Source organism: Lissotriton helveticus, chromosome 5_1 (genome assembly GCF_964261635.1).
Source record: "Lissotriton helveticus chromosome 5_1, aLisHel1.1, whole genome shotgun sequence".
Lineage (NCBI taxonomy): Eukaryota > Metazoa > Chordata > Amphibia > Caudata > Salamandridae > Lissotriton > Lissotriton helveticus.
The window spans coordinates 32756268-32779572 of NC_136065.1; the positions used below are offsets into that span (position 1 = coordinate 32756268).

The 23305-nt window shown below is 50.8% G+C and overlaps 1 protein-coding gene across 1 annotated transcript in view; it reads right to left on the reverse strand.

Moving 5' to 3' along the window:
* Nucleotides 1–2373: 2373 nt before the first annotated feature.
* LOC144752367 (E3 ubiquitin-protein ligase TRIM11-like) overlaps nucleotides 2374–23305 on the reverse strand; it is a 167253-nt gene continuing 146321 nt past the window's right edge. The window contains exon 5 of the mRNA XM_078640301.1: nucleotides 2374–2446. Within this exon, the coding sequence (XP_078496427.1) occupies nucleotides 2374–2446 (73 nt within the window). The remainder of the gene's footprint in view (nucleotides 2447–23305) is intronic.

Consider the following 23305-nt stretch of genomic DNA (forward strand, 5'->3'; position numbering starts at 1 on the left):
GACAATTATACATACTAACGGATGTTTTGAGATAACGGATATGACTTCACCTCTAACAGGTAACGGCGCGTCCCCCTGACATAATCTGGAGCGATTTTTAATCACTCTATTGCACGTTTATACCTACGATGAGAACTTCATTACACTATTACCTTGAAGAATGATCGTGATGTCTACTCTCTCGGGGCAGCAAAAACGTACAACCTCGTTCCACTCTGAGACAGTCGTTTCCCTTTTGTTTATCCTAACAGGATTTCCTACATATCCCCTTTTTGGATGACGAAAACAGTGAAGTCAGGCCTCTGCACCTCTAGGACAACTACCCCACTGCGAACCACACAGGTAATCTAGCATATTCCAAGTTGCTAGCGCCTACTAACCCCTAAACTAGGGACACTATTACTCAATAGGATGTTTTATGTCTTTTTGTTCCAAGACATTTCCCTCTTACCTCCTGACAAAATGTTTTTTCCTCATCAGCCCTCTAACTCAAGTATCACTGCCCGAAAAAGAAAAAGAAACCATCCCCAAATTCGTTGCGCATGAAGAGAACCTATCTAGATCCCAACTGGACCTGATTTCACCCAGGTAAACCCTCTCATCGACAACAGGGAGTTTGTTTACGACCCCTTGAGGGTCTAACTGTATTTAGCGCTGACCTGATCTATAGTTAATTACTTTCGACCCCTGCATGTCTTTGTAGAATATAGGATTCCTGTCCTGTATACCCAAAGGGAGGTCTTGAGCAAGCCGATTGTTTCCATCAGCTTCAAGACTGCCGCAAATTTAACAGGTAAACACTAGTACCCTGATCTTTTAATCTAATATAACGTAAAGCAGAGATGATGAATCTAATATCCCGCTGGAACCCCTTGTTTCGCATGACACCCTTGAGTTCTCCAGGTTAGTACAGGATACACCTGGTAACTCGTGGATTAACTGTCTTGACTGAAACTACTCGCTCTGAATGGGTTGTGTAACTTTCCCGCTATCTATCGCGGGTTTATTCTCAAAATTAATCCAACTGACTGTAACCTTTGTAGCTGTTCCCCGAGGAACATCATTTAGAACAACCTAAACTGAACTGTTGATATACGCAGAATTGAATGAATGATGAATGGATAGACTCTCCTGATGTATCTCTTTCCTGTCCCTATGTGCCTCCTGAGGTTATTTAACCCTCCTGTTAAAATTCATGCTATATAATAATAATTGGTTATTACCGCCTTCGGAACTCACGTGTTCAGTGCCATTTGAAAATGTATTTCAAGCCACAGTTGTAACTATAGGAAAGTGAACTTAACTCTTTGATGATGTATATGTTGATGCACTAAAACGTTTTCTTTTATTATTCTAAAAATTGTTTCTCCTTACCCATAGTGTTGTCCCTCACCCCGTATTAACTCTTTGCCCTGACGAAGGTGAGGCTTGACCGGGCCTCTTCACCGAAACGCGCGTAGGCGTTTTTGATCTCCTTTGAAGATACTGATCCACCTCCACCCTTCGGGATCAGCCCCTGTCCATCTGATCGACCCTTCACCCCTAGTGTGAAAGAATAAGTCCATCTTTCTTTCCACCCAGGCTTCTAAACTTTTTAAATAGAGGTCTTTTAAAATAGTCTAATGTGACTGTATGAGTGTTAGCGATTGTTAGTTTGATTTATTATACCTGGTGTTTTGGGACCACACTACTTATTATGACATTTTATTGATTGACAATTTTGTATTATGAAATGTTTATAGCCACTGATGAGAAACTAAGCATGTACACTTAAATTAGAGATAACAACAAAACAGAAAAAAATTAATGAAACATAAAAACAAAAGAAATTAAAATTGATTTGTTTGTTTACTGTGCTTTGATTGGGTACTGCATTTGGGTACCGAAGGTGTAGAATTATCCAAGATCCTGATATAGGACTCTACCATTATCGGCAGGGGTTCCTTCTTTCTCTTGATATTGTTCTCACCCTATAGTACATCCGCCATACCATCATAACATTCCATACCATACCAGTCCACACCATCCTATCTGATCCCATCCCACCATAACATCCTATAACATACCATTTCATAGCACACCACACCATACCATACCATACCACCCCACACCACACCATACCAAAGCACACCACATCATACCATTGCCCACCACACCATACCATATCACACCATACCATAGTATGCCACACCATACCATGCCATACCATAGCAAACCATACCATACCATATCATACCATACCATAGTATGCCGCACCATACCATACCACACCATCCCATGCCATACCACACCAAACCATACCATAGCCCACCATCCCATACCATACCACACCACAAACTGCCATATCATTTTCATGAACAGTAATATTCAGAGCTAATCATCACAATGATATTTACCTTTATAACTCTTCACCGCCTCTGGGTTCTGAATCTTCACATTATTACACCTGTAGTAACACATACATGATCTTTGTATTAAAGAGCAATGACAGCTACAGGAACAAAGGATGAACACATAGGACCTGTATTTGAAATAAGATTCAGTATTAAGAGCAGCACCTGTGGACCAGAGCTCAGTGTGAGTTACTGTTCATACGCTACTGTCAAAGCTCTAACGATACCCAAAAGTACCTTCAATATCTTCTGATAGGAAGTGGGTGTTCTAAGCCAAATAGCTCAGTGAGACCAGTGCGCTTCTTGTGAGGCCACGGAGTGCCTCAGCGTGGGTCTTCTAGGAGCGTCCGTTGGATCAGAAAGGGGGGCTGACTAACAGGTTGCATCTGCTCCTGCTGGAGTCTCGTGTATATACTTAAAAAAAATCACAGAAAAAACATAGGTTTCAGGCACGTTATAGTTAGTTGGACATTTCATTCATACAAAACAATAGAAATTCCGGTGTTATAGTTAGTTCAGCTAACTATACCTCGCACCCCCACAATGCACTTCTGATGTCATCACATATTACATCATTCAGGACATGGTCGGTGACATCACTGATGACATATCAAATGATATCACTGATTACATCATCCAGGTGAAAATCTGATACATCTCCACGCACCCTAATGTAACCTTTCATACACCCACTCTAAAATATACACTACCACTTTCGAAACCCTACACACACCAATACCAGTTACTACATACACACTGACTGATTTACAGGTCTACACACACATCCAGTCATTCACCCATACAGTCACTCATACATGCAGTCACTCATCAATACAACACTATGATACGCCCTCATACAGCTACACAGACGCTACACAGACGCTCACACATCACCACTCATCCAGAGTTACTCACACATCTAGTCAGCCATGCAAAGAATCAATCACACTCCCATTTACTCACCTTAAATTAAATACACATCAACTCACTTATTCCTACAGAAACTAATCCATACTTACTCTCTTCTACAATCACTCATACAAGTACGCATTCATCCATAAACCCACTGTCACAATCACTTACTCTCACATATACTTATTTAAATACACCATTACTGAAATATACTGTCTTTTACCTATGTAGTTACTCGCACATTTACCACTAAGACATCCATTCACTCACAACACACCCATACACTCACTCACCCACCCATACAGCTGTTTCCTTATACAGTCTCAAACCCATACACCCAGTGTATTAACCACTCGCACATCTCTGCAGAGTCACACACTAGCCACCCACACATACACTGAGGCACCTCTACAAATACTCAGGTAACCAAACAATAACTGATATAAACATTCATGTAGCTACTCATCAACGCATGCACACACTTACACACCAAGTTACACACCGATACAAAGATTCACACAAAATCATCCATATATACACTCATACACCCATTAATTTCTCAATACACCTTGGAATGTGTTTATATAAGGCATATTTGACTTTACAGAAGCACACAGTCACTGGATGATGTCATCAGTGATTTTATGAAGGATGTAATATGTGATGTCATCAGCAGTGCATTGTGGGGGCGCGAGTTATAGTAAGCTGAACTAACTAGAACGCCGGAGTTTATATGTTTTTGTACGAATGAAATGTCCTTCCAACTATAACGTGCCTGAAACCTATGTTTTTTAATGAATTTCAAAGTTTTTTAAAATGCTAATCTCTAACTATAACATGCCTGAAACCTATGTTTTTTTTCAGTGAATTTTGAAGGTTTTTGAACTAACTATAACGTGCCTGAGTTTAGTGTACCTGAATCTTACAACAAATACTATAAAATACCGAGCCAAAGTGGGGGCCTATCCAGGTTTATGTGTGAGGTTAATAATTTTGTTACACATATTGTGGACATATTGTTTTTAGATGTTTTAAAAAGCGCTACATATTTCCAGACCACTTCAGAGCACTTCACTTTGCTCCCTTAACCATATTCCCTACTCCGTTATTTGCAATTATGAATGTATAAATTTGCCTCTATTTGTACATGAATTTAGTAATTGTGGGGCATATTACCAAGCAATAGCGATAATTATCGCTATTGCTTGGTTAGAGACAAAAATTTATCGCCGACCTGCGGCGATTTTTATCGCAGATAAACCTCGGTAATACCAAGGTTTATCGCAAATGCGATAAAAATAGTCCGCAATGCATGAATATCGCTGAAAAGTCAGCGATATTCATGCATTACCGAGCTAATGCTCTTAGCCATGTTATCCACCTCCCATTGGATAACAAGGCTAAGAACTGCTCAGGGCAGGTGTTAGCTTTTGGAGATATTCGCGTTTTGGGCGAATATCTCCAAAAGTTGGTAATAGGAGATAGCGATGTTAGCAACTGTTTCCAGTCGCTAACATCTTGGCACGCCCACTTTGCATGTCATTAGTGATACATTTCTCTGACATGCAAAGGGGGGCCCAAGATGGTCGCTATCTCCTACTAGCTGTCGCTAACTGGTGTTAGCAACAGCTAGGTAATAGGGAGATAATTTTATCTCCGCTTTTTTGGCTTTTAAAGCCAAAAAAGCGGAGATAAACCCCCTCGATAATATGCCCCTGTGTTACCTAGACTTTTAACTTATTTGTTTATTACATGTTTATATTTCGGATAATTTTATTAAGAACGTTATAGATTCAGCAACAGTATAAAAAAATTTAAATTGAAAAAAGGCCATGGTGTTACAGGCATGTGTAACAGATGTGAAATGAAAAGTTTGATAAAACAAACAGTACACATTTGCCAGATAATTCTAGTTTCGGTTCTCACCAGATACAAAGGTGATACATGAATCTGCATTAAAAATGCTGATTTTTTCCAATCCAAAATTATTATTTCTATAAATGTGTGGGTGCCGTAAAGGTGAAAAGATTTACACATATTGCACAATCTGATGAAACACGCACCTTAGCTATATGTTGACATACACCCCGCTCCCGCGCACCGCCACCCCTAACACCCCCGGACAACTTTCATTGACGGTATGATTCTGGTACCTTTCTGCAGGGCTTCGCTTTGGGCCAGCAGGGCGAAGAGCATGTCTGTGCTGGGCGAACCCTTGGGGGCATTCGGCTCCTTAAGGGCGTCCAGCACGCATTGCTTCCCCCGCTCTGCCTGCAGGGGCGGCTCTAGGCTCATGGCGGCCCTGAGCAGGGAGCTTGGGTAGGGGGCCCCGGAAGAGGGGGTCCGGGCAGGGCGGAGCGCGGAGGCCAGTGAAGAGGGGGGGTCAGAGTGTTTGGAAGTGGAACAGAGCCAGAGGCCGCCAAATCCCTGCCAAGGACCTCCATGCAAATATGTATCCATTCTCAGAGGTTTATTATATTAAGGATATATATTGGCGTGGCGGCTCCTGGGGTTTGGTGGCTTGCACATGCCTAAGGCCGCCCCTGCTGCCTGCCTCTCCCAGGCGGGGTTCAGGCCTCGGTCCTCCGGTCCAGTCCCATCCAGGCCTGGCTCTGAGGAGGCTGTTGGCACAGGCAGGGTTTCCGGTCCCTGTGGAGGGCGCAGGCAGGGAGGCTGGCGGCACAGGCAGGGTGTAAGGTCCCTGTGGAGGGCGCAGGGAGGGAGGCTGGAAGCACAGGCAGGGTTTCAGGTCCCTGTGGAGGGCGCAGGGAGGGAGGCTGCACGCAGGCACACAGAGCGGGAGGTGGTGGGAGGAGGTGCGGAGCAGGCACAGCGGGTGGGAGTAGCTGTGGGGAATGAGGGCTTCACGCTGCACAGAGAGCAGGCTCAAGGTAGGGGCTGCCTGGGATCAGGTACCAGTGAGGGTTGCAGGCAGCAGGCAGAGCAGCGTGAAGTAACTCTGAAAATAGGATTTTCACAGGGAGCAGGCAGGGGTGCTGCGGGCATGCTTGAACCAGGCATGTATGTACTAGATGGGAGTGATGCAGAGGGCAGGGTGTCCACAGGAAGCAGGCAGGTGCGCTGCGGAGATGCTGGGAACAGGCAAGTCTGAAGGAGAGTGATCCTGAGTGCAGGGTGTTCACAGGGAGCAGGCAAGGATGCTAGAAACAGGCAGGTCTGGATGGAAGTGACCCTGAGTACATGGTATTCACAGGGAGCAGGGAGGCTGGACGCAGGCAGGTATGGAGGAGACTTTTCTCGTGCCGGCTGTTCACAGAGAGCAGGCAGGGGTCATGCGGGGTAGCTGGAAGCAGGCAAGCAAGGAGGAGTTTGTTCTTATGTAGGCTGTTCACAGGTAGCAGGCTAGGGTGCTGCGGGGATGCTGGAATCAGGCAGGTATGGTATGAGGAGACTGCTTTAGCGCAGGCTGTTCACAGGGGGCAGGCAGGGGTGCTGCGGGCATGCTGGAAGCAAGCAGGCATGGAAGTGAGTGATCCTGAGTGCAGGGAGTTTACAGGGAGCAGGCAGAAGCGCTGCAAACTGTCTGGGAGCAGGCAGGAATAGTAAGATCAGGCAGGAGAGGTTGGACTGCACCGTGTGGCTTTCAGAGCTCATGCAGAGCAGACAGAGGCACTAGAGTCGGCTGAGTATGGAGGGGTCATGAGGGAGGTGCAAAGGCATTAAAATAATTAGTTTGGCTGTCCGGAACACGGACTCCCCCTGAGTACAAGAAGAAAGGGACCCTCAATCTTGTACACATGTTAAGGCACCTTGGGCGCATGTGTCCCGCACAGAAGAAGGAAGTCACGAGAACTCACCATCAAGTGAAAGTGACGTGAAGTGAAACACAGCGCCAAGAGACAGTTCTGTGCTGCGGATAGTAACAGTAGCGATAACACGATCTGTGTAGCTGTGTTTACATCTGTATAGCGCTTCATAAGCTTGACAGCGCTCCGAAGCTTTTCGAGAAGGGGTAACACGCTCCTCTGGTATTCACCTGGATGGAAATGTGTAGGTGGCCTTGTGTGTGAGGATCTGAGCTGGTAGAATGCAATAACAACAACACCACAACTATCAACACCACAACTGACGACAACAATAACAACAACTACAGTAATAATAATAATGATATTAAAAAAATATGAGCAGGGGCTCAATTAAATGAAGCGCGGGAGCCCACTCTTCATTTTAAAAAACAATTTTGGCTGGGATTTACAGACCCAGCGCGAATTTCGCCGCAATAAAAATAAAAATGCTTTTTTTTGGCCCTGGGGGTCCTTGTGGGACCCTCTGAGCAGGCCTAGGTGGTCAGGGTGATTCTAACCTACCCCTTTCCCTCTTTCACACCTTTGCTTCCTTGTTTTCTTGTGACTCGGTTCTATCGAGTAACAAGATGGCTGCCAACACTTCCTGGTTTGGAGTGTTGACAGCCAATTAGAATAAAGCTTGTGTACGGGAGAGTCTGCGGAATCACCGTGCCTCTATATATCAAAAAATTTACAATGCAACGGTCTCGCCTTTGCAAAAGTTAAAGCTATTGGCATTGTAAATGACAAACTTTTTATTTATGTGTTGGTTTTGAAAACAGAGAAATAAATAGCATTGTCATTTACAATGCCAATAGCTTAATCTCTCGCAAATGCGAGACCTATTGCATTTGCGCACACACACACACACACACACACAGAGAGCCACACACACAGAGCCACACACAGAACCACACACACATACACAGAGCCACAGACAACTCAGCTCTTGGTGTGTCCTATCTGTGTTGGCAATTATCACCCCACTCTCGGTATTCTTCCCCCGAGTGTTTTTTACTTCGCAGAAAATCTCCAAAATATGTTTTTCCGGTGGCCAAGATGGCGACCGGAGCGGACTTGTAGTTGGAGAGCTCCCCGCTCCGATCCCCCCTTACGTGCCCCCGGCATAGCTGAGCCCCCCACGGACCTGGTGGGTGGCAGCCCAGTGTCCGCGGCCCAGCTGCGACCCGGCGTAGGTCAGGGAGATCCCTGTGCTCCGTCCCCAGAGCAGCGCTCGAAACGGACCGGAGAGAGGCGGAGAACGGAGGCCGGCCGGCTGGCGGTACTCCAGCAGACTATCCCGGAGCCTTGCACCGCCTGAGGCCAGGAAGAGGGCTATTTCCCAACAGCCGCAGCCCGGCCGCATCAGAGAGGGAAACAGCATTGGGCGAGCCGGGGCACTGCCTGCTCCGGCGCGTCGGAGAGGACCTCGCCGCAGGACGCCACAAATCCAGGCCCCAGCTTGGGCCCAGGCGGCCGGGCGTGGCAGAGGCGGCCCACCGCAGCAAAGCGCCTGGCTGGCGGAACAGGTGAGGAGCGGGCGACAGAGTGACCCTCGGGAGGCTGGCTGAGCGCGCCCCGACCGGGGCTGCAGGGAGCGGTGTGGAGCGTCCTCGAGGTCGGCCTAACGCGCCACGAGTGGCGGCCTCGGGGGGGTCGCGGCCTTGAATGCCTGGACTGACCTGGGGCGAAATCTGCAGGCGGCCGGAGAGCGGGGCGGCTCGGCGGTGCTCCGTCCCTGAGGCCGTGCGACATTGGTGGGCACTAATCGAGCCCCCGGCGCGGGGCCTGTGGTGGCCTTCCTCGGGGGGCATAACTCGAGCCCCCGGCATGGGGCCCATCGCAGACTGCCGGGCGCCAGAAAGGAGGCGCGGCTGAGGCGTAGGCCCAATGCACGCAGACAACCCGGGCACTCGCCGCAAGCTACACCTTAAGCTGCCACAGGACCCGGCCGGAGCGTTGCAGCAATTAAGGGCCTGGCAACCAAGGCCCGCCTCGTGGGGCTGAACGAGACGTGGAGGCCCTAGGTGGCGGGCTGGCGGCAGCGTGATTTGGCGCCAGGGGTGACATGCATGGAATAAGAGTAGCAGCTAGCGGAGAGGCCAGTAGCGCTCAGGAAGAGCAGCGACGGAGGGGTGAGGAGCAGCCCGGCCCTGGGAGATCACGCCGGATTCGGAGAGCTGGAACCGAGCCCTCGGCACAAGCCCTGGGGGAGCATACCCACCCACGACCCGGACGGCAGGCGGGGGTGACCCACGGAGGGACCACAGCCTTGGCGGTGCCAGCACGGACCTGGGTGAGCGGCCCAGCAGGGACGAGACGCCCCATCCAGCACCAAGAGTGGTGAAGAACACCATGTTGAACCGCAAGGGATGGACGATCACCGACATGCTGACCAAGGGCACCCCCAAGGGGGCTAAGAGCCCGGAGCAAGGCGCACCCCCGGAGCAACCCAAGACTCACTCAGAGGGGGAGATCCCCATCACGAGGGCCTTCATGGAAACGCTTTTCAGTACGCTATGGGAGGACTTCCAAACCCTTAAACAAGAAATGGCGGGAGAACATAGGGAGCTCCAGCGTGATGTCGATGGCTTGGGAGAGCGCGTAGCGGCGGTGGAGGAATCGATGAGCAATAGATGTGGTGAGATCGAACTTCTGCAGCAGGAAATCATCCGCCTTCAGGACCAACACACAGACTTACAGGCACATAACGAGGACCTCGAGAACCGCTCCCGTCGCAATAACATACGGGTCCGGGGAGTGCCATCTAAATCGGAGGGGGACGATGTAGCGGCATTCCTACGGGATCTATTCCGGAGCAACCTAGGGGAGCAAGAGGATTTCATAATCCGGATTGATCGAGCACACCGAGTGGGCTTGGCGCGCCGGGCTCCGGCCCCACCGCCGGACATCCTGGCCTTTCTGCCTGATTATCCTCTAAAGGAACGCATTCTGCAGATGGCGAGACAGAAACAGCCCCTCCAGTTTCGTAGCCACGCCGTGGCGTTGTATCAAGACTTATCGGCCATCACGTTGCAGAAGAGGAGGTCGTTCAAAGTGGCCACAGCCTTCTTGAGAGACAAAGGCATCCCTTACTCATGGGGCCACCCCTTTAGACTTATCTTCAAATGGGAAGGGGTCCTCCGGCAGCTTCGCTCTCTCCGAGACACTTGTGAGCTACTGGGCATCACCCTAGAAGCGGAGGATGGTGAGGAGACCTCAGCCGGGCGGTCTTCCCCGGGGCTCTCCCAGAACAGACCCGGATGGATGGCAGCGGGTGAGAAGTAGGCGAGCCCACAAGAATGTCCGCAAGCCAGACCCCGAGACCATAGCTCAGGAACATGCGGTTGCAGTCCAAAGGGTTGCAAAGGACACCTCCACAGAACTGTAATATGACTGAATTGGGGGTTGCGAATGAACGCCTTTACATCCCGGGGGGCCTGGGGGGTCGGGACGGGGGATGGCTGGGGTGGCACGCCTTTTACCTTTCGATCTGATAATCTTACCACGGGTCCAGAGGGACTGTTGACTGTACCTGGGACAATGTTCACTGTTGACTCACTCAAAGTTGGGGTAGGGGAGAGGGTGGGGGGAATGCGGAAGGGGGGAATGGGAGTTCGGGAACTGAGGGAGTTGAGGGGGGGGAAGGGGGGGAGGGTTCTCCTTGTCCATGGGAGCCTGAATCTGCACTCCAGAGCCATGGGCGGATCCTTGTCACACGGGGGAAGACCCCGCTGCGAGCGTCCAAGAGTCAGATGTCACACTTAGCTAACCCTGCGATCCACTCACAATGATACATCACCTGACAATTCTCTCACTTAACGTGAGAGGACTTAACAAACCAGTCAAACGCAAAGCGGTGCTCTCCTTCCTGGAACACTCGAAAGCAGACATCTGCCTCTTGCAAGAAACCCATTTGGTACCTAAAGATCACCACAGACTAAAGTCCCAAGCCTTTCCCTGGCAGTATTTCTCGTCCGCCCATAAAGTAGCAGGAGTAGCGATATTGGTGGCCAAATCCTTTAGAGGGAAAATTCTGCAAAAGGAGGCGGAGATTAGGGGGAGGTTGCTTGTTCATCGCTTCTAGGTGGCGGACCAAATGCTGCTGGTGGGCACTGTATACACCCCCAACGAAAGTCCGGAGAAATTTTTGCACACTGCCCTGGAAGCGGCCACGGGCACTACACACCCACACTTACTGCTTGGGGGGGACCTCAATCTTGTGTTTCACAACACTGCAGACCGCTCTGGACAGAGGTTCGGACAGGTGGGAGCACTGTCGTCCTCGGGGCACACACACATTTCAGATCTGCATCTCGTCGATCTATGGCGACACGCTCACCCACACACAACGGCGTACACTTACTACTCTGCGGCCCACAAAACCTACGCGCGGCTTGAATATTTCTTATGCTCTTCCCAACTGACCTCTAAGGCACAGGATGTAGAGATTCTCCCGGCCTCCTTATCTAACCACTCACCGGTGGTGGCGTCCTTTCACATCGCGGCTGCGTCTAGTCCCCAGAGGCACTGGAGACTGCGAGACAGCCTCCTGCAGGCTCCAGCCACACTGGAACGGGTCACAACAGCACTCACCCAGTTCCTGACACACAACGCCAATGAGGACACGACTAAAGCCACGCAGTGGGCAGCCCTTAAAGCGGTCCTCCGCGGTGAATTCATCTCGATAGCTACAGCTAACAATAAGGAACGTGCGCAGATGAGAGCCGAACTCACTCAACGTGTGGCGGAACTGGAGCAGATGCATCAGCGCACCGGGGCAGCTCGGGCGTGGCGCCAACTCTGCACTGAAAGGAAAATGCTGGTGGCATTAGATCACGACGTGGCGGAATATGCAGCAATACGCCTCAAACATGTGTACTACACCAGCGGGGACCGCTGTGGGAAACTGCTGGCGAGTAGGCTACGGGAGCAACGCCAAAGACAGCACATTCGTTCCCTCCAGTCTAACCAAGGCGCCCCCATCACTGACGACGCGCCCATCGCCGCGGCCTTTGGTGACTGCTACGCCGCCCTTTACTCGGCCGATTATCTAGACCTGCAGGCCAGCCTTGACTACCTGCAGGGTGAAACACGCCCCACTCTGAACGAGGCGCAGGCAGAGTTTCTCGATCGCCCCATAGGCCTGGAGGAAGTCATCTCGGCGATCTCCCGCCTTAAGCTGGGGAAATCCCCGGGCCCGGATGGTTATACCGCGGCCTTCTATAAAAACTTCTGCCCGCAGGTGGCCCCCCTGCTACACGACCTCTTTACCACATTTTATCAGGCCGGCGCCATACCCCCTGACCTCCTGGAGGCAGCCATTTCCGTAATCCCCAAACTCGGACGCGACCCCGCCTGCTGCAGCTCCTATCGGCCGATCTCCTTGCTAAATGTCGATCTGAATCTCTACACTGGCATCATTGCGAGTCGACTAGCGCCGTATATGGAGCAACTGGTGGAACCTGACCAAGCTGGCTTCATCCCGCAAAGACAGACGAGCGACAATACCAGACGGGTTCTTCATCTCCTCGAGGCCGGGTCACGCACTAGACCGTGCTGTATGCTTCTCACCATTGATGCAGAAAAGGCCTTTGATAGGGTGTATTGGCACTATCTAGACCTGGTCCTGCAGGGCTTTGGAGTAGGAGAGATCCTCCATAACCGCATATTTAATTGTTATCGTCGACCTAATGCAGCTGTTCGGGTTAATGGACACACCTCCCCGCGGTTTGAAATCGGCAGGGGGACTAGGCAGGGATGCCCTCTCTCGCCCCTCCTGTTCGCCCCCTATATGGAGCCCTTGGCACAACGGGTGAGACACCACGACCTCATTTCTGGCATCCCCTTTGGCGGGGACACACACAAGATCAGTCTATAAGCTGACGATATCCTATTATCCCTGACCGACCCGATGCAATCCCTACGGGCCCTCTTTGTAGAGCTCCATACCTTTGCGCTTGCGTCGGGATTCAAGATTAATGTGGCAAAATCAGAGGCCCAAATGAATCGCTATCGCCGGAGGTCTTGGAAGACGCTAAAGCGGAGTTCGACTTGCAGTGGTCGGAAACCACCATTCCTTACTTAGAGGTCCTGCTGGCTCCAAATGTGCAAGCCACTGCGGAGGCCAACTACACTAGACTTAGCGTGAAACTCCGAGACAACCTCAGGAGGTGGAAACACCTCAATTTATCCTGGCTAGGCCGGATCGCGGCTGTCAAGATGACCCTGCTGCCCCAAATTCTTTACATATTCCAGACCCTCCCCCTGCGTCCACCATCAGGGTGGCTCCAGAAGACTCAATCGGAGTTTGCGCGCTTCATATGGAACGGTCGCCGCCCACGGTTTAAGCATACGGTTGCCATGCTCCCTCCTGAGTTCGGTGGTGTGGGCGTGCCAGATCTCACGTTATACTTCCAGGCGACCCAACTGTGCACACTGGTGGAGAGGCACCAGCTAGAGTCAGGCAAACACTGGCTCTTTCAAGATCATGCTGTGGCAGGCCGCACACTACAGGGTGTCCCACTCCTGCCGCGCGTTCACAGACCCCCCCAACCTGTTTGCCTCTATGATCACCAGCACGGTCCTCCATGTGTGGGACAGAGTGGCCGTGGCCCGGGGGATCACTTCCTTTCCCTCGCCGATAACTCCGATCTTCGACAACCCAGACTTTACGCCTGGCCTGGATCCTAGAGCCCATGCAGCCTGGAGGGCGACTCCATGCAGAAACGTGGGTCACATGTTCGACCTCAAAGGCATCCTTCCTTTCTGAAAGATGAAGGAGAACTATGATATCCCCGAAACGGAACGCGTGCCTTACCTCCAAATCCGTCACTGGGTGCTGCACCCGTCGATTCAACCCGGGGCACAACGCCACCTCACACCATACGAGAAATGGCTGCTGACATGCACATCCGACAAAAAACTGATCTCAGACCTCTACCAGCACCTGCTCCTCTCCAACACACATACCTACAACGCAGGGAGGGTCAGATGGGAGCGGGACCTGGGGCGTCAACTCACTAGGAAGGAATGGGAGGTGGTGTACTACAGTGCTAGGCACTCAGCGCACCACACGGGTCTCACTGAAACCATGACTAAAATTGCCACCTACTGGTACCACACACCCGAAAGACTACACCAGTGGGATCCCCGAGTTAGTGACCGCCTGCTGGAGGGGCTGTGGGGAACTTGGAACGCAGTAGCACCTGCTCTGGAGCTGTGCCCGTCTCCAGCCCTACTGGGGCCCAATCCTTGATTTAATAGATTCGCACCTGGACATTGGCCTCGGGGTGTCCGTTTTTTAAAAAACCCACTCACCTGCATTTTAATTTGTGCGCCCACCGCCGTTTGGCGGGCTTGGTTCCCGGGTGGTCGCCATCTTGGCCTGGGCAAGGGGAGGTTCCACTGATCAGCACGTGACTGCGCATGCGCGGAGACAGGACGCCTACTTAAGGCGAGTCCTGTCAATTATTTTCAGACAAGGCAGCGGAGCGCACAGCGGTACAGAGCGTCTCGCGCGCTCGTGTATTATTTTAACTCTTGACTCGTTTTGCGAGGGAATTGGCCTCGGGGTGTCCGTTTTTTAAAAAACCCACTCACCTGCATTTTAATTTGTGCCCCCACCGCCGTTTGGCGGGCTTGGTTCCCGGGTGGTCGCCATCTTGGCCTGGGCAAGGGGAGGTTCCACTGATCAGCGCGTGACTGCGCATGCGCGGAGACAGGACGCCTACTTAATGCTCCTCCTCTAGCGTAGCGGGATCGCGTAGCGGGCGCGTCCTCGCGTGGCCGGAGTCGTGCCAGAGTCCTGCCCGTCTGCGCCCGTCCGCGACAGGACGTGCTGGACGTGGCTGGCTCTGGCTATTGACTATTACTCCTTCCTGGGTGTAGGAGAGTAGGGTCTGCTATCCTATGGTCACCCCAAATTTTTGCTTTTTGCTTCACTGGTTTTCGACTACTGAGGCTGTGGGCCTGCTGATCAGACCCCCAGCCTGCTGTTCTCTCACTAAATTACTGACACATGTGCTATAGGCACATACCAATTGGAAATGGACTCCTTGTCAGCCCCTGTAGAATGCACTATAGGTGCACAGGGCACAGGAGCCACTAAGGCCACCAGGGGCTGCAGCATATCTTTTGCCACCCCTGGCTGGTTCTTAAATTGACACAACTGGCTGATCACTCAGCTGGGGTAAGGTGGTGTACACACCCCTTGCTTAGATATAGTATACCTATGTCTAAACCTATATCTGGACACATGTAAACCTGTGAGCCACTCCTATAGTCAGGCCTCATCAATCCTGGAGGCTGAGTGCGTGGTTTTATGTGAGATGGAGCTCTAGCATGAGCTGAGCCTGTCTGCAGCCGTCGGGAACAAATCCCTAAGCTGTTTCAGGATAATGCCATACCATATACTATTAAGTGCCTTATAATCCTCGCGGTTATTTAGCAACTCTGGTTTGGCTTTATCAAAACATGTCGTGTAAGGTGTCATACGCTTTGGAATACCATCCCCTCGCCAGTTCTGGCGACGGGGATGGCATTCCACCCCTCTAGAGGGGTAAGACATGTTACTTTACTTTAATGCGGTTGATTTCTCCAAAGGCCTTAAGATCCACAAAATGGATGCCTCTGCCACAGACAAATGTCTGGACCCCTGCAGTCGACCGAAACTCGACCAAATGGGTCCTGGACAAAGGGTTTCTTGTCACAGGAGGGTGTCACCGCCCTCCAGACAGGAGATAGTGTATTGTAGCAGGGAGGTTTGAAAGAAACCAGACACTGCTTGGGGCGCACAAGGCTGCCCCTTGCATAATCCGGCCAAACCGGTTCTGGGGCACTCCAGCCCTCGTGCCAGGGCGGCCTGGATCAAAGGAAGGGGGTGTATCCACCCACTTCCTGTGTCCCACCCATAGGAGGGGACCTAGCAGGTAATCACGCCCACCAGATTCGAATAAGAGTGGGAGAAGTGCCAATGCAGATCAGATTTCCTGGAAGAAACATTTGAAACGATATTCTGGACCCTTCGCCCTCCATCTCAACGTGGAAGCCCGAAGAATCTCCCTTGTGGTCAAGGAGTGACCACCCTGCAGCAGCAGGCACCATCCAGCCCTCGACGTCTACTTAGTTGCAGTTCCCGCCGGAACTCGAGCGACTGAGATCGACGAGATCAAGCCTGCCCAGCTTCTAACAGCCCGATCCACAGTCCCTGCAAAGCTGAGACCCGTGGAGGCGACCGGAAGCGTGGGGCACGCCATCTTGAATTGACCACGAGACGCTGACCGTGCAGCCCACGAGTGACCCTCGAAGCTGTGCACCGGGGTTTGAGAAGCCCCCACCCTGAGCTACTCCTGAGCCGAAGTTCAGCCCTCCACACTCGACGAGTGCTGCGTGGGGCCCTTTGGCACGATTTGGCTCAACGCGTTGGCCCGGTCACTTGCCAGCTGGCTTGTGGTCCCTGTGCCGACGAACTACCTAAGAAGACTTGTGATTCTGGTTGCTCCAGATCCACACCAGCTCCCCTGAAAAGGAGCCCCGACTCTGACCTTCCTGGTCCGAGTGAGAAGCAATCTTCCGATCCCGCGTGGATTGCTCTTACCAAGGCTTGTTTGCTCCAAACCGGAAGCCGACTGCACCGACGGTGAGAGCCTGCGTGGGACAGATCGTGACCTGCTCCTGGACGTCGCAGATGCCCCAGAGCCCACGTGACAGCGGAGAGAAGCTCCTCGACGACCACCTGATTGCGCCCGACATTGCCTGGTTCCGTCCTGGTTCCACCCTGGTCACTGCTGAGTGACCCAGACTCTGTCCCCTCTGCTTTCAGGTACTCTACAACTTGAGTCCACCCTTGGACTCCACCGGACACTTCATCTTTAACCCGCCTGCAGCCCTTTCAGCTTCAAGCACCAAGAGCCTGCGAGTCAAAACCCGACGCCACTTCGACCCTGTGCACCCACTTCCTGTGGGTGAGGTAACTTTGCTCCGCCGGTGTTCCCACACTGGTGCACACCTCTAGGGTCTGTGTGTTAAGTTTTGTTCCTCTAGGTTCAGCAGAAGTGTCCTTTAACTTTAACTTTACAACTTTTACGCACCATTGGTTAACATTGGTGCATGCGTGCGCTTTCCGCACATCTCCCGAATCCCGAGGGCCATTCCCGACTTCAGCATTGCTTGTCCTGACTGCTCCCAGCGATTCCCTAGGCCCTAGGCCTAACCACTGTTCGAGTGGCCTCTCTTATACCACTTGTTTAGTATATGGTTCGAGTGGCCCCCTGCCCTCATCCATAATTGTGCAACTTTGTATGTTTAAACAGTGCTTTTGATTTAACGCTTGTGCCCCTTTATTCATAAAGAATATTGGGGATTGTTTTTAGTAATAAACACATATATTTTTATAATATATACTTGTGTGGTGTCCTTTCATTTGGTATTACAGGATTGTATGTGGTAAAACAGCTCGCTTAACACGACCTCTTAAGTTAAGCCTTTAGGCTGCTTAGTCCATGCTACCCCTAGGATAGCTTGTCTAATAAGGTTGACTTACAACCAGACACCATAAGGGATTGTTTGGTCAGGTAGTAGGTGGTTCCAGAATTGGAAACATCCCCTACCAGGCCAACTTCTCACATTGGTGAGCAGCGGTGCGGATTTGAGCTTGCTGTTGTTTTACCATTGCAATCTTTATATCAAATTGAAAGATCACATCAAGTACCTCTAGGTACATATAAAATCAAAAGCTTAGCATATTAAGTTCTACTGAACTTAGTAGTTGTAGGTTGAAGGGAGTAGCACACCCCTGACTACAACTCACTAGCAAGGTCCAGTAGGAAAACACTTAGTGTAGGTAAGTGCACCACTTACACCTCACTAGTAACCATGTCCGACACAGGAAAAGCCTCAGGGTCTACTCCTGTGACAGTTGACCTTACCCAGGCAACTTTTGGATATGACAAGTTAACCCGCAGAGACTTGATTGCCTTGTGCAAAGCAAGAGGGTTAAAAAGGGGCAGAAGCCCCACCTGCCTAATCCTGGTAGAAATCCTAGAACAGGATGACTTAGAGAAGGCTAAAGCAGCTTCCCTAGACACAGGAAATGGAGGGAACCCCCCTGTAGTTGATCCCCCTGAAGAGGAGGATGATGATGACTTGGATGAGGACTCAGATGTTGAGGACTTAGAAGTACAGGATCAGGGTAGCCAGGTTCCAGTTGGTAGGCTTAGCCAGGCCAACTTGGACCTACTGGGGAATGGAGAGGGCCAGCACCTCCCCAGAACCCCACATGGGATTCTCCCAGGCAACAGAAGAGTGAGATCTCCCTCAGGGGACTCTCATCTTTCTAGTGCCTCCAGGGAATCACAGAGAGGCATGAGTGCTTCTCAAAAGCTAGAACATAGGGCCAGAATGAGGGCTGTCAAACTCCAGATAGAGAGGGAGGAGGTAGCCTTGGCTCAAGCTAGACTTGCCTTGGCAAGAGAGCAGAAATTAAGTGGCTTAGATGTCACTGGTGGCAGCAATTTTCCAAGAGAAAAAGACAGGGCCTATGATAATAGAAACCTGACCAAAATTGTGCCCCCCTTTAAAGAAGGGGATGACATCCACAAATGGATGACTGCTCTTGAGAGAGCCTGCATGGTACAGCAGGTTCCTGAGAATCAGTGGGCTGCAATTTTGTGGTACTCCTTTTCTGAGAAAGGGAGGGACAGGCTCCTCACAGTTAGACCTGAGGATGCCAAAAACTACTCTGTTTTGAAGAGTGCTCTCATTGAAGGGTATGGCCTAACCACTGAGCAATACAGGTTGTTGTTCAGAGACACCCAGAAAGCACAGACTCAAGACTGGACTGATTTTGTGGAGTGTGCCACTAAGGCTTTGGAGGGTTGGTTGCAGGGAAGTAAAGTTTCAGACTATACAGGATTGTACAATCTTATGATGAGAGAACAGATCCTTAATAACTGTACAAACCAGCTGTTGCATCAATACCTTATTGACTCTGATCTGACCTCTCCCCAAGAATTGGGAAAGAAGGCAGACAAATGGGTCAGAACAAGGATTAAGCAGAAACCCCAGAACCAAGGTGGTGACCAGAAGAAAACAGACCAGAAGGGTGGTAATCAGAATCAGAAAGATAAAGAAAAAGACCAGAAGTCTTCAGGCCCCCAAACTAATAGTAAGGAGGGTGGTTCCCAAAATGGTAACAAGAAGAAGAAGAACAAAGGTCCAAAGACACCTTGGTGTAATACCTGCAAATCAGTTTCACACTGGGGCAGTGAGTGCACCAAGGCAAATCCAGTTCCCACCACTACAGCTCCTAAAGCAACTGCAACCCCAAGTACAGTAAGCAGTGGTGGAACACAGTCCAAGGGTGTAGCTGGGTTGACCCTGGGTATTGAAGTAGGATCTGGCCTAGTCAGAGTCCCTACACAGGCAGTTCTCCTGTATGATGTGGACATTGAGTTGCCCACTGCAGTAAGCCCCACTAACCTGGGCAAATACAGGCAGACTCCCTTAATTAATGAGAAACTGGCTCAAGCATACAGGGACACATGTGCCAGTGTCACAATGGTGACACCTGACTTTGTGGACCCTGGACAGATTGTACTAGGAGAGAGCTACCTAGTAACCAACGCCAGCAACTCCACTACCTCCCATAGTGTGGCAGTTGTGAACTTCTCCTGGGGAGGGGTTGATGGCCTAAAGAAAGTTGTGGTGAGTGCAGACCTACCAGTAGACTGTCTGTTAGGCAATGACCTTGAAAGCTCAGCATGGTCAGAAGTGGAGTACAGGACTCATGCAGAAATGCTAGGGATTTCAGAGCATGTCCTTGCCATGACAAGGGCTCAGGCTAAGAAGTGCCTTCCTGAACCAGTGGTGGATCTTGAGACAATAGACCAGCCACAACCCAAGAGAAGGAGCAAGAGAGGAAAGGCCTCGCCTTCCACCTTGCCCCAGGTTGAGGATCAGGTTTCAGAGGAAACTGATTCTGCAGTCCAAGAGGAGACTGTCTCTGAGGAGCTTGAACCTGACCAGGTTGAGTTTCTGGGGACAGGGGGACCCTCAAGGGCAGACCTGAGGCAGGCTCAATTAGATTGCCCTTCCCTTGAACCCCTCAGACAGCAGGCTGCTGCTGAGGCTGCTGGGGATGCCCAAGGTACCCATACTGTGTATTGGGATGAGGGACTCCTTTACTCAGAGGCTAGAGCCCCCAAGCCTGGCATGACCAGGAGGTTGGTGATACCTCTGCAGTTTAGGGGATTCCTCCTTACCTTGGCCCATGATATTCCCCTTGCAGGACACTTAGGCCAGAACAAGACGTGGGACAGGCTTGTTCCACACTTTCACTGGCCTCACATGTCAGAGGATGTCAAGGAGTTTTGTCGCTCCTGTGTCACTTGCCAAGCCAGTGGTAAGTCAGGTGGCACAACAAAGGCCCCCCTAATACCACTACCTGTGGTGGGGGTCCCCTTTGAGAGAGTTGGAATTGATATTGTGGGTCCAATGGACCCCCAAACAGCATCTGGGAACAGATTCATACTGGTGGTAGTGGATCATGCCACCAGGTATCCAGAGGCTATTCCCCTAAGGACCACCACAGCACCTGTGGTGGCAAAGGCCCTCATTGCAGTTTTCTCAAGAGTGGGCTTTCCTAAGGAGGTACTATCAGATAGAGGGACGCATTTTATGTCTAGCTATCTGAAAGCAATGTGGAAGGAATGTGGAGTAAACTATAAGTTTACCACCCCATATCATCCACAGTGCAATGGGCTTGTGGAGAGATTTAACAAGACCCTTAAAGGCATGATAAAAGGATTACCAGAGAAGCTCAGGCGGAAATGGGACATTCTTTTACCCTGCCTGCTCTTTGCTTACAGAGAGGTCCCACAAAAGGGGGTTGGCTACAGCCCTTTTGAACTTTTGTTTGGCCACCCTGTGAGAGGTCCATTGTGTTTGGTGAAGGAAGGATGGGAGTTACCTCTCAAAAAGCCCAAACTAGACATAGTGGACTATGTACTTGGTCTCCGCTCCAGGATGGCTGAGTACATGGAAAGAGCATCCAAAAACCTGGAGGCCAGCCAAGAATTGCAGAAAGCTTGGCATGACCAAAAGGCTGTGCTGGTAGAGTTCCAACCAGGACAGAAGGTATGGGTACTGGAGCCAGTGGCTCCAGCAGCACTCCAAGACAAATGGAGTGGACCCTATCCTATTATTGAGAAGAAGGGGGAAGTCACCTACTTGGTAGACTTTGGAACACCCAGGAGCCCTCACAGGGTAATCCATGTGAATCGCTTGAAAGCATTTGTGGACAGGGAGGACATGAGCTTGCTCATGGCCACAGATGGGGAACAGGAGGAAGAGAGTGACCCTCTCCCAGACCTGCTTTCTCAGAACCCTGATGATGGTTCAGTTGATGGAGTAGCCTTGGCAGGCAGCCTCACTGACCAGCAACAGATGGACTGCAGACAAGTTTTGCAGGCCCAGAGGCATTTGTTTTCACTCACACCCAGCCAGACTGACTGGTGTACCCATGTTGTGGACACTGGTGACAGTCTACCTGTCAAGAATAAGATCTACAGGCAACCTGACCATGTCAGAGACTGCATCAAGGCTGAGGTGCAAAAGATGTTAGAGCTTGGAGTGATTGAGCCCTCTGAGAGCCCATGGGCCAGCCCAGTAGTCCTGGTGCCAAAACCTCATACCCAAGATGGAAAGAGAGAAATGAGGTTTTGCGTGGATTACAGGGGTCTCAATGCCGTCACTAGGACAGATGCTCACCCCATTCCAAGAGCAGATGAGCTCATTGACAGATTGGCTTCTGCCAAGTTTCTGAGCACATTCGATCTGACAGCTGGCTACTGGCAAATCAGACTAGCTGAGGAGTCAAAGGCCAAGACAGCATTCTCTACCCCTAGTGGACATTATCAGTTTGTGGTAATGCCCTTTGGTTTGAAGAATGCACCTGCCACTTTCCAAAGGTTGGTGAACCAAGTCCTTACTGGGTTGGATGACTTTTGTGCAGCTTATCTGGATGATATTGCTGTCTTTAGCTCCACCTGGGAGGATCACCTGATCCACCTGAAGAGAGTTTTGGAGGCCCTGCAAAAGGCAGGCCTAACTATCAAGGCCACTAAGTGCCAGATAGGGCAGAGTAAGGTTGTATACCTGGGCCACCTAGTTGGTGGAGGCCAGGTTCAGCCACTGGAGAGCAAAATCCAGGCCATACAGGACTGGGCTCCTCCAGTTACCCAGACACAAGTCAGAGCCTTCTTGGGCCTGACTGGGTATTACAGGAAGTTTGTGAAGAACTATGGGTCTATAGTGACACCATTAAATGACTTGACATCCAAGAAGATGCCAAAAAAGGTTCAGTGGACAGTTAGCTGTCAGAAGGCATTTGAAGACCTGAAGAAGGCCATGTGCTCTGCACCTATCCTAAAGAGTCCTGACTACTCCAAACAGTTCATTGTTCAGACAGATGCTTCTGAGTTGGGGGTGGGAGCTGTGCTCTCACAACTTAATCAAGATGGTCAAGACCAGCCTATTGCTTTCATTAGCAGGAGGCTGACTCCCCGAGAGAAACGTTGGTCAGCCATTGAGAGGGAGGCCTTTGCTGTGGTTTGGGCATTAAAGAAGTTGAGGTCCTACTTGTTTGGAACTCACTTCCTGGTGCAAACAGACCATAAGCCCCTCTTGTGGCTTAATCAGATGAAGGGTGAAAATCCCAAACTACTCAGGTGGTCCATTTCCCTACAGGGGATGGACTTTACAGTGGAGCACCGCCCAGGGACTGACCATGGTAATGCAGATGGTCTCTCCAGGTACTTCCACTTAGAACATGAAGACTTATCTGGTCAAGGTTAGTTTAATGTCCCTGCGTTTGGGGGGGGGTTGTGTAGGAGAGTAGGGTCTGCTATCCTATGGTCACCCCAAATTTTTGCTTTTTGCTTCACTGGTTTTCGACTACTGAGGCTGTGGGCCTGCTGATCAGACCCCCAGCCTGCTGTTCTCTCACTAAATTACTGACACATGTGCTATAGGCACATACCAATTGGAAATGGACTCCTTGTCAGCCCCTGTAGAATGCACTATAGGTGCACAGGGCACAGGAGCCACTAAGGCCACCAGGGGCTGCAGCATATCTTTTGCCACCCCTGGCTGGTTCTTAAATTGACACAACTGGCTGATCACTCAGCTGGGGTA